General features: G+C 47.9%; 1 protein-coding gene across 3 annotated transcripts in view; it reads left to right on the plus strand.

Annotated features, from left to right (window-relative positions):
• The first annotated feature begins 9,468 nt into the window (after positions 1-9,468).
• The window catches only part of MICU3 (mitochondrial calcium uptake family member 3), a 258,476-nt gene continuing 255,238 nt past the window's right edge, over positions 9,469-12,706 (plus strand). For 2 of the 3 annotated variants that reach the window (XM_075347078.1, XM_075347079.1), the window contains exon 1: positions 9,472-9,798. In XM_075347078.1, the coding sequence (XP_075203193.1) occupies positions 9,496-9,798 (303 nt within the window). In that variant the 5' untranslated portion in view covers positions 9,472-9,495. Of the gene's footprint in view, positions 9,799-12,706 lie in introns of all 3 variants that reach the window. The other variant, XM_075347080.1, reaches the window with a different exon arrangement.

Consider the following 12,706-nt stretch of genomic DNA (forward strand, 5'->3'; position numbering starts at 1 on the left):
GAACTTGTGGGAAATAGGAGTAAATACGGTCAACGAGGGGAGAGCTTAGTTGCTCCTTCGAGAGTGGCACAGTTCAGAGTACGGAGCCCTAGGGTGGCGTATACTTCAAGTTGCGTCACCAGAATCCGATGGACCGGAGGATTTCAAGTCCCTTTGGCCACCACCAGATCTCGGAGCACAGTAGCAACATAGAGCCCGGAGTCGTGATCACTGTCAGGCCCCAAATGGACTCACACTGCCTGGAGACGGGACAGGAACTTTAACACCGAACAGGGGTCCCCAAGCACTTCAAGTCACGGGGCTCCACATAGAAAGCGCAAGAAGGAAGGGCCCATAATCTACAACACCGGCGGTGACCTCCGAATTATCCGGGATCGGCTGGGGCCCATCATGCAGAGGCCGACACCTCTAGGGCAGCAACTGGCCAGTGAGTAAAAACCTTGAACAGCAACTACTGAGTCCTCCCTTCATTGCCGATGCCGTCACCCCGCGCTCCAGCGCCAACAGTCACTACCACCCCCATGGGGCTTAACTCTACCAGTGGAGAGCTGAACCATCCTGGCTGTGACACCATCCACCCCAGAGGACAGCACCCGCATCGGCGGCCAATCCCTGGCCGCGTACCACACCTCCGTCATGAGACAACTACTACTTCCAATACCCTCATCATCCATGGGTACTGTCACCCGGTTTGACTTAGAGCAGAGGTGGGGATTCATCTGGGAGCCGGGACTCGCCATGGAGATCTTTGTGTCCCGCCGAGATGTTGAGTCCCATCTCTGTAAGGATCGTCCAGGACGGGACCTGTACAATGGTGATAGGGTAATCTATACCCGGCACAAGGGAGAGTGGGGCTGGTATGCCCTGGACGTGGGACTGTGTCGCCCGGAGGAGGCTGCTAAAGCACCAGAATCCACTCCAGCTGCACGACTGGTGCCGGTCCCCGCTTCCCACCAAAAGCTTCACAACAAAAAGACCTGGGACAGTTGCACGCAAACTGTGGAGGAGAATCCCAGGAAACCTGGTGGACCGGAGTTCCCCTACCCACAATAGGAATGATAGTACCACTTGAAAGTTTGATCTGATGGACAACCGGGCCACTGAACTATGAGTGGCCGGAACTTTGTTTGTATATAGTTGCACCTGTTGTGCACCCTTACCAGAATTAAGGAAGTCAAAATTTCACCTGTTCTAAAGGGGATATTTGCCAGAGGGGAGCAGTGCACTCACGAGTGGCACATTGGACTCCACCATTGAATTACTTCTACTATGTGTAGTAAAAAAGTTTTCTATATTTTACTATGAATGCTGAAAATGGTTTAGATATTTTATACTTAGAAAAGGTTTTTTGATGCTGAAGATTTCTACTAATAATCTGTGACTGATAATGACCTGTTGACTATGTTGGAACATTGAACCATATGGAGTTATACTGTTTAAAGCGTTTGAAGTACTGTTGCTCCCGTGAAGGGAAGATTGTCTACCTGTTTATTTTGCATAACAAAACTGCGGTGAACCATTGTTTTATTGCAGCCCGGGAGTGCTGCGATTTGCTGTTGGGGGTATGTGGCGCCTCTGAGGCTTCAGTCGCCACAGGGTACTGTACCTCACCTAAGGTGCAGTACTCATCCCGGGTATTGAGGAGGTCAGTGTCGGTTCCACATCCAAACATTCCATAAGTACACAGCAAGTTGCCCTCCCCACTGGGGACCGGGCTAGGGTCGGGTCTTAAGGCTTGCCATCAAACTCTCAGGCATCCACCCACTAGTGACAGGAACCCGAGAAGGGGAAGAGCAGCCACTGGGGGAGAGAGAGGAGGTCACTTACACAGGGGAGTTGTGCCCTGACTCTGGTTGGGGAAGGAAGCAAGGCATCTTACCAGTGGAACTTGTGGGACATAGGAGTAAATACGGTCGCCTAGGGGAGAGCTTAGTTGCTCCCTCGGGAGCGGCACAGTTCAGGGTACGGAGCCCTAGGGTGGCGTATACTTCAAGTTGCGTCACCAGAATCTGACGGATAGGGGGATTTCAAGTCCCTCTGGCCACCACCAGATCGCGGAGCACAGTAGCAACATAGAGCCCGGAGTCGTGATCACAGTCAGGCCCCAAACGGACTCGCACTGCCTGGAGACGGAACAGGAACTTTAATACCGAACAGGGGTCCCCAAACACTTCAGGTCATGGGGATCCGCAAAGAAAGCGCAAGAAGTAAGGGCCCACAATCCACAACAACGGCGGTAACCTCAGAATTATCCGGGATCAGCTGGTGCCCATCACGGAAGAGACCGGCACCTATAGGCCAGCAACCGGACAGTGAGTAAAAACCTTGAACCGCAACTACTGAGTCCTCCCTTTATTGCCAGCGCCGTCGCCCAGCGCTCCAGCGCCAACGGTCACTTCCACCCCCATCATCCATGGTGCCTAGCTCTACCTGTGAAGAGCTGAACCATCCCGGCTGCTACACAATCCGCCCCAGAGGACAGCACTCGCAGTGGAGGCCAATCCCTGGCCGCATACCACAGGTGGCGTCACAAGACAACTACTACTTCCAATATCCTCATCATCCATCCATCCCATTTTGTGGACACCTCGGGGTCACGAAACCGGGCAGGGCCACCCGTGACATCCCCTGACCCTCACCGGCCCGGCGACAAGTAAAGGGTAGCACCCTCTGCCCGCTGAGTGGCACAACTGTGCTATCTCGAAAGAGCGCTTTATCTCTCACTGTCAGAGTTTGAAAGCACGTCTAAGGCAGGCACAGGTGGATCTCTGACTCACCCGCGCTTGTTAGCTGCACATGTCTGCTGATCAGTAGCCAGCCAGAACTCCTACCGGACGCAGGTCCCCTATGCTTCCTATGGGTCTTCTGACCGATTCACTTCTAAGTAACCCTTTGGGATTAGCCTACAGCATAGGGCATGTCCTTACGCAAGTTACTCCTCTCTGAGTTCACAGCAAGTACAGGAGACCGTTACTGCCAATCAGGGTAAATCCTACCACCTTCATACTGATTCTATCCAGGACCCCAATACCATCTGTTGTCCTCTCCACTACGTTTGACAGATAATTATAAATTTTCGTTTCCTGGCGTTATAAGTCCACAGCAAGTACAGGAGACCGTCATCACCAACCAGGGTAATTCCTGTCAACCCCAGACTGATCCTATCTAGTAGCTTGAAACAAATACCACCTGTACACCTCTCCACTATTTTAGACAGGCTGTCCCCTCTTGGAGGAGATAGGTGCTCTATCTGTGCAGTAGTCACTCACCCCTATCCGGCAGATATGATTTGCGGCCCCTCACCCTTGCTGAATACCACTATATGATCTTTTTGGCAACACTAACCGGCTGACTGTGATATCTCGCTATATGGTCACAGTGCTCACACGTACCAACTCTTCTTTCCCTATTTCAAGTGATGACCCACATCGCTCTTTTTTGGTGCTTTTCATACATCGATTCCTTTATCTCATAGTCTGATAATACTCTCGAAAAAGGTCCCATTGTGACCGAAACGTTGAGCTAGAGACAGACTTCTTGCATTTATTTTTTCACAATAAAAAACACCAAAGAAACCCAGACTTTGTTCTTATTCTTCCATTGGAGTGCCGGAGATTCGTTTTGGATTTCAGCTGATTATTTTCTCCAGAGCACCCTATTATATTCAGTGAGCCAGGTCTATTCGATATATATAACACACACAGACAGAGACACACAAAGATAGACATACATATACAGACACAGACACACACACAGACATACACAGAGACACACACAGAGACTGATACAGAGACAGAGACACACAGAGGCAGAGACAAACACAGAGACACATGCACACAGAGAGACACAAAGAGAAAGAGACACACAGTGACAGACACACAGAGTCACACAAAGATAGACAGACATATACACACACAGACACACACACAGTGATACATAGACAGACACACAGAGACTGATACAGAGACAGAGACACACAGAAACAGAGACACACAGAGACAGAGAGATACAGAGACACATACACAGACACAGAGACACACACAGAGACAGAGACACACAGACACAAAGAGAGAGGGGCAGACAGAGCGACACAGACAGAGAGGGAGACAGACAATCAGAGAGGGAGACAGACAATCAGAGAGGGAGACAGACAATCAGAGAGGGAGACAGACAATCAGAGAGGGAGACAGACAATCAGAGAGGGAGACAGCCAGAGGGAGAGTGAGAGAGACAGAGAGACACTTAGTTACTAACCCGGGTAATGCCGGTGAATGTTAAAAATTCTAACAGAGTACACCTACAGTGGGTGAAATATGTATTGAACACGTCACCAATTTTCTAAATAAATATATTCCTAAACATGCTATTGACATGAATTTCTCGCCAGATGTGTATTATGGCTTCAGAGTTCAATTTGGTCTCATCTGACTAGACTATATTCTTCCAGTATTTCACAGGCTTGTCTAACTGTTATTGACCAAATTTTAAACGCACTTGAACATACTTGTTCAACAATGGAGTATTGCTTGGTGAGCATGCATACAGGTATGCATTACAAATCGTTTCTTTGAAACAATTGTACCTGCTGCTTCCAGGTCTTTCAGGTGGTCCTTGTCTATTGCATAAAGGCCCTGTCACACACAGAGATAAATCTTTGGCACATCTGTGGTTGCAGTGAAATCATGGACATATTGTTCCATTTGTACACAGCCACAAACCTGGCACTGATTGTCCACAATTTCACTGCAGCCGCAGATTTATCTGTGTGTGTGACAGGGCCTTAACTCTACTGATAATGGTTTTCATCCCTCTGTCTGAAATCTGGCGGGGAGCACCTGGTTGTCTCCTGTTTATGGTGTAATGATGCTCTTTCTACTTCACGATTTTGGCCACAACAATGCTCACTAGAGCCTTCAGTAGTTTAGAAATTCTTCTGTAATCATTGTTATCAGTGTGTTTTGCAACAATAAGTTTATGAAGGTCTTGAGTCAGCTCCCTGGTCTTACCCATCATGAGATGTTTTTTGTGTGGCACCTTGGTAATGAGACACCTTTTTATAGGCCATCACTTAGTCCAGCTAATATTATTTTTCACTAAATGTCAGAATTGCTTTCTAAATACTGATATACTTCCACTGGTATCATGATGTTCCAAGACGTTTTGCACTTCTCTTTCTTCATGTGTCCAATACTTTTTCCCTGTGTCATTTTTCATTTTTACATATCACTAATTTTGTGAACATCTATGGTTTGATTTCTTTGCCTGTGTGGATTGGATGGGCTTTTACTGATATCTGGTGAAAAATTAATGTCAATAGAACGTTTAGAAATATATTTACCTACAAAATTAGTGACGTGTTCAATACTTATTTCACCCGCTCTGTATATATAACCCTGATCGTGGGCACAGGCAGATGCTGGCTCCTGGGGGCAACACTCGCGTCTTCGCCGGAGAAGACACTCTGCAACCAGGACTCAGCATGTCCGGATCGTGTGCACTCACCCTTAGTGAGCACTTCTTCTTTGCCAAGATAATCCATCCACCTCAAGGTGTGGCATATCAAGATACTGATTGGGCAGCATGATTATTACACAGGTGTGCCTTAGACTGGCCACAATAAAAGGCTATTTGACAGAAAAAGGCCTCTTATGTACATAGAAAAGATATATATACTGTACATTCAAGATATATATTATATATATATATATATATATATATATATACAGTGGAACCTTGGATTACGAGCATAATTGGTTCTGGGAGTGTGCTCTTAAACCAAGTTACTCTTATATCAAAGCAAATTTTCCCATAGGAGATAATTAAAACACAGATAATTCGTTCCACAACCCAAAAATATTTACTGCATTTGTATAAACTTAATACAGTAATACAACATAATGAACTGTATTCATATACAATTATTACATTACACTAATACAAAATACTGTACAGTACAGTAAAAATCATAAAAACAAATGAAACTGCACTTTAGCTTACAATTAAATTATTGGTGTGCGAGAGGTACAATACCAGCAATGTGATATACTGGTTAGCAGAAAGAGAGTACAATACTGTATCCACAAATGCAAATTGATAGACATGCTATATAGTACTGTATATACTGTACTTTACAATAGTATACAGTATACAATACATATGTACAGAAAGTTACCTCCAGAGCGGGTCAGAGTGCGGTCAAAGGACAGAACCGGAAGTGCACGGTAAGGATTTGCTCTGATTGCAAAGCATTGCACTTAAACCAAGTTACAAATAAGTAAAAAGCTTTGCTTGTCTTGCAAAACGCTCTCAAACCAAGTTACTCTTAAACCAAGGTTCCACTGTATATATATATATATATACAGATTCAGCTCTGGCAACAATTAGGAGACCACTGCAAAAATATCAGTTTTTCTCTTTATAGGTATATTTTTGAGTAAAATGTAAATTGTTTTTTTATTCTATAAACTACTGACAACGTCTCCGAATTTACAAGCAATAAATTTTGTATTTATTTTCTGTTAAGTGGGAAATGGTCCAAATAACTAAAAACAATGCATTGCTTTCACACCTCAAATAATGCAAAGAAAACAAGTTCATAATCATTTAGAAACAACAATACTAATAATGTTTTAACTCAGGAAGAGTTCAGAAAGCAATATTTTGTGGAATAACCATGATTTTAAAGGGAACCTGTCACCTAGAATATGCGTTCTGACCTATCAGCAAATAAGGAATAACTTTTGGAACACCATTCTAAGTCTGAACTGGGTGCAAAAACCTAAAAAACATCACTATGGGGAGATAAGGTATGCACACCAGTGACTATGTAAGGGGAATACATGGAATAGCAGAAACTGCTGTGTGAATACTGACATGAAAAATCCAATAACTATATGTAAGAATGAAATGTGAAAAATGGAACCTGCATTACTGCCATGAACATATGAATCAAGAGAAATTTAGCTACTGAATTGATCAAACTGCATGAGAGGACACACACTAGCTAGGGACCCCAACGTAGAGAAATACTTCCTCATTTGTTAGTAGTTTTTTGTTTGTGAACCCACCCCACTCACACCTATTGCCAGTCCACAGTCCCCTTGCATAGTCACTGGTGTGCATACCTTATCTCCATATACTGACCTATCAGCAGACGCATGTGTGCCCTAATTACACCTCCCTACCCATCCTTGTGTTGTAAAATTGTATAATATGAAAGTAATAAAAAACCTTTTATTACCTTCATATTTCCTATGTAAATTAGAGAGCCGCTGGCCACAGGGGCAGCGCCTTGCCCTATGGATGTCTGCATACTTTCCGTGGTATCACGCCCCTGTGGGCGTGATACCATGGAGTCACATGAGCGACGTCCCCGTCGCTCATTCTATCCTGCGCACGTTTATACCATTGCAGCAGGCTTCTCTTCCAGGTTCTCCTTGTCAGTTTCAGACGCGCACTGCACATGCGCAGATGCTCATCTGAAGCCAGCGAGTGGACACCCAGAAAAGAAGCCTGCCACAATGCGCGCAGGATAGAATGAGAGACGGGGACGTCGCTCATGTGACTCCATGGTATCACGCCCACAGGGGCGTGATACCACGGAAAGTTTGCAGACGTCCATAGGGCAAGGCGCCGCCCCTGTGGCCAGCGGCTCTCTAATTTACATAGGAAATATGAAGGTAATAAAACGTTTTTTATTACTTTCATATTATACGATTTTACAACACAAGGATGGGTAGGGAGGTGTAATTAGGGCACACATGTGTCTGCTGATAGGTCAGAACACATATTCTAGGTGACAGGTTCCCTTTAATCACAGCTTTCATGCGTCTTGGTATGCTTTCCACCAGTCTTTCACACTGCTTTTGGGTGACCTTATGCCACTCCGGGTGCAAAAATTTAAGAGGTTCTTCTTTGTTTGATGGTTTTTGACTATACATCTTCCTCTTGATTACATTTAGAGGTTTTCAATGGGGTTCAGGTCTGGAGATTGGGCTGGCCATGACAGGGCTTTGATGTGGTGGTCCTTCATCCACACATTGATTGACCTAGCTGTGTGGCATGGTGCATTGTCCTGCTGGAAAAAACAGTCCTCAGAGTTGGGGAACATTGCCTGAGCAGAAGGAAGCAATTGTTTTTGCAGGATAACCTTGTATGTGGCTTGATTCATACAGCCTTCACAAAGTTTAATCTGCCCAATTCCAGCCTTGCTGAAGCTTCCCCAGATCATCACCGATCCTCCACCAAATGTCTCAGTGGGTGAAAGACACTGTGGCTTGTACGCCTCTCCAGGTCTCCGTCTAACCATTAGACGACCAGGTGTTGGACAAAGCTGAAAACTAGACTCATCAGAGAAGATTACCTTATTCCAGTCCTTTATGGGCCAATCCTTATGGCCTTTGGCAAACTTCAGCCTGGCTCTGCTTTGCTTCTCATTGATGAAAGGCTTTACATGATGGAGGAAGATGTATAGTCACAAGCCATCAAACAAAGAAGAACTGCTTACATTTTTGCACCAGGAGTGGCATAAGGTCACCCAAAAGCAGTGTGAAAGCATGCCCAGACGCATGAAAGCTGTGATTTAAAATCATGGTTAGGCTATGTGCGCCACGTTTTTGCGCTTTTTTTGGGTGCGTTTTTGTTCTAAAAACTGCATGGATTTCCTTCCCCAGCAAAGTCTATGAGATTTCATTTTTGCTGTCCGGACATTGCAGGGTTTTTTTAGCTGCGTTTTTGTGGTGACCAATTCTTTTTGCGTTTTGTCCCTGCATTTTGGGAGGGCTGGTATTTGGCCAGATACTGCTCCCCATAAAAAGTCTATGGGGACCAGAATCGGGCGCAAAGCGGTAGGAGCAAGCGCTGCATACTCACCCATCACCGATTGGCTGTCACACTGTTGCCATGGCAGCTCTTTCATCTTCCAGAGCCAGCCGCTCATTAGGCTCATAACATATTCACTCCTTCCCTGCTCACCGGTGGCTGTGATTGGTTGCAGGAAGACCTGCCCCCATGCTGAGTGACAGCTGTCTGACTACAGCCAATCACAGACAACGGTGGGTGGGTCTATATCGTACAGTAAATTAAATAAATAATTAAAAAAGAATGATAATGAACTTGTTTTCTTTGCATTATTGAGGTGTGAAAGCATTGTGCATTGTTTTATTTTGACCATTTCTCATTTTCAGGAAATAAATACATTTATTGCTTGGAAATCCAGAGACGTTGTCAATAGTTTATAGAATAAAAGAACAATTTACATTTTGTAGAAAATTATAAAGCGAAAAATCAGAAAAACTGACAATTTTGCAGTGGTCACTTAATGCTTGCCAGCGCTGTATACACACTGATGTGTATATAGCTGTATACAGTGGAGGAGACTATGGGTAGTATATATGTAGGTGTCACCGGTGTATACACTGGATGTAGAGGGGAATTTGCGGCTCCTCTCGCGATACTTGCTCCCTCTCGCCCCCTCCCCCGCTGTCACTCCCGCAGATGGCTGCTCTTCGCAGGCTCCTCCGTGCCCTCCGTGCCCAGCACCGGCTATGCCCCCCGGCACACTCGCGGCTCATGTCCGTGCACAGCCCGGGCGCTGCCTCCAGGTCCTCCATGCTGTTGTTGGTGTCCGGAGCAGCCGGGGCAGGACTGGCATTGGCTTGTTATGCCATCTATCGTGACGGCCGCGTTCACAGCTGGAGAGAGCGACTCTATCGCGACATGGGTCTCAGGTCGGGGGAAGGAGTGCGGGGTCTGAGAGGGGCCGGCATCCTGCTGCCTGTCAGTGCTGCCAAGGAGACGGTAAGAGGAGGATACCGGGAGTGCACAGCATGTCGGGGAGGTGCCAGCCTGTGTATAGCCTGCCCACCGGGCACTGCTGTGTACTGACAGCTACAGGGAGGCATCACTGTATACTGCACCATGTGATCATATACTGCCCCCTGCACCTGTCACTGGGGGCAGCAGCTGTGCCAGGCTGGGTACATACCCTCTAACACCCCATACTGTGTAATACAGGGGAGGGCATCACTGTATACAGCACCATGCGACCATATACTGCCCCCTGCACCTGTCACTGGAGGCAGCAGCTGTGCCAGGCTGGGTACATACCCTCTAACACCCTATACTGTGTAATACAGGGGAGGGCATCACTGTATACTGCACCATGTGATCATATACTGCCCCCTGCACCTGTCACTGGGGGCAGCAGCTGTGCCAGGCTGGATACATACCCGCTAACACCCCATACTGTGTAATACAGGGGAGGGCATCACTGTATACTGCACCATGTGATCATATACTGCCCCCTGCACCTGTCACTGGGGGCAGCAGCTGTGCCAGGCTGGGTACATACCCTCTAACACCCTATACTGTGTAATACAGGGGAGGGCATCACTGTATACTGCACCATGTGATCATATACTGCCCCCTGCACCTGTCACTGGAGGCAGCAGCTGTGCCAGGCTGGGTACATACCCTCTAACACCCTATACTGTGTAATACAGGGGAGGGCATCACTGTATACTGCACCATGTGATCATATACTGCCCCCTGCACCTGTCACTGGGGGCAGCAGCTGTGCCAGGCTGGATACATACCCGCTAACACCCCATACTGTGTAATACAGGGGAGGGCATCACTGTATACTGCACCATGTGATCATATACTGCCCCCTGCACCTGTCACTGGGGGCAGCAGCTGTGCCAGGCTGGATACATACCCGCTAACACCCCATACTGTGTAATACAGGGGAGGGCATCACTGTATACTGCACCATGTGATCATATACTGCCCCTGCACCTGTCACTGGGGGCAGCAGCTGTGCCAGGCTGGATACATACCCGCTAACACCCCATACTGTGTAATACAGGGGAGGGCATCACTGTATACTGCACCATGTGATCATATACTGCCCCCTGCACCTGTCACTGGAGGCAGCAGCTGTGCCAGGCTGGGTACATACCCTCTAACACCCTATACTGTGTAATACAGGGGAGGGCATCACTGTATACTGCACCATGTGATCATATACTGCCCCCTGCACCTGTCACTGGGGGCAGCAGCTGTGCCAGGCTGGATACATACCCGCTAACACCCCATACTGTGTAATACAGGGGAGGGCATCACTGTATACTGCACCATGTGATCATATACTGCCCCTGCACCTGTCACTGGGGGCAGCAGCTGTGCCAGGCTGGATACATACCCGCTAACACCCCATACTGTGTAATACAGGGGAGGGCATCACTGTATACTGCACCATGTGATCATATACTGCCCCCTGCACCTGTCACTGGAGGCAGCAGCTGTGCCAGGCTGGGTACATACCCTCTAACACCCTATACTGTGTAATACAGGGGAGGGCATCACTGTATACTGCACCATGTGATCATATACTGCCCCCTGCACCTGTCACTGGGGGCAGCAGCTGTGCCAGGCTGGATACATACCCGCTAACACCCCATACTGTGTAATACAGGGGAGGGCATCACTGTATACTGCACCATGTGATCATATACTGCCCCCTGCACCTGTCACTGGAGGCAGCAGCTGTGCCAGGCTGGGTACATACCCTCTAACACCCTATACTGTGTAATACAGGGGAGGGCATCACTGTATACTGCACCATGTGATCATATACTGCCCCTGCACCTGTCACTGGGGGCAGCAGCTGTGCCAGGCTGGATACATACCCGCTAACACCCCATACTGTGTAATACAGGGAGGCATCACTGTATACTGCACCATGTGACCATATACTGCCCCTGCACCTGTCACTGGAGGCAGCAGCTGTGCCAGGCTGGGTACATACCCTCTAACACCCTATACTGTGTAATACAGGGGAGGGCATCACTGTATACTGCACCATGTGACCATATACTGCCCCTGCACCTGTCACTGGGGGGGAGCAGCTGTGCCAGGCTGGATACATACCCGCTAACACCCCATACTGTGTAATACAGGGAGGCATCACTGTATACTGCACCATGTGACCATATACTGCCCCTGCACCTGTCACTGGGGGGGAGCAGCTGTGCCAGGCTGGGTACATACCCTCTAACACCCCATACTGTGTAATACAGGGAGGCATCACTGTATACTGCACCATGTGATCATATACTGCCCCTGCACCTGTCACTGGGGGGGAGCAGCTGTGCCAGGCTGGATGCATACCCGCTAACACCCCATACTGTGTAATACAGGGGAGGGCACCACTGTATACTGCACCATGCGATCATATACTGCCCCTGCACCTGTCACTGGGGGCAGCAGCTGTGCCAGGCTGGGTACATACCCTCTGCCCCTCCATACTGTATAATACAGGGGGGCATCACTGCATACTGCACCATGCGATCATATACTGCTCCTGCACCTGTCACTGGGGGGGAGCAGCTGTGCCAGGCTGGGTACATACCCTCTAACACCCTATACTGTGTAATACAGGGAGGCATCACTGTATACTGCACCATGTGACCATATACTGCCCCCTGCACCTGTCACTGGGGGGGAGCAGCTGTGCCAGGCTGGGTACATACCCGCTAACACCCCATACTGTATAATACAGGGGGGCATCACTGTATACTGCACCATGTGACCATATACTGCCCCCTACACCTGTCACTGGGGGGGAGCAGCTGTGCCAGGCTGGGTACATACCCGCTAACACCCCATACTGTATAATACAGGGGGGCATCACTGTATACTGCAC

Source organism: Anomaloglossus baeobatrachus, chromosome 1, assembly GCF_048569485.1.
Source record: "Anomaloglossus baeobatrachus isolate aAnoBae1 chromosome 1, aAnoBae1.hap1, whole genome shotgun sequence".
NCBI lineage: Eukaryota > Metazoa > Chordata > Amphibia > Anura > Aromobatidae > Anomaloglossus > Anomaloglossus baeobatrachus.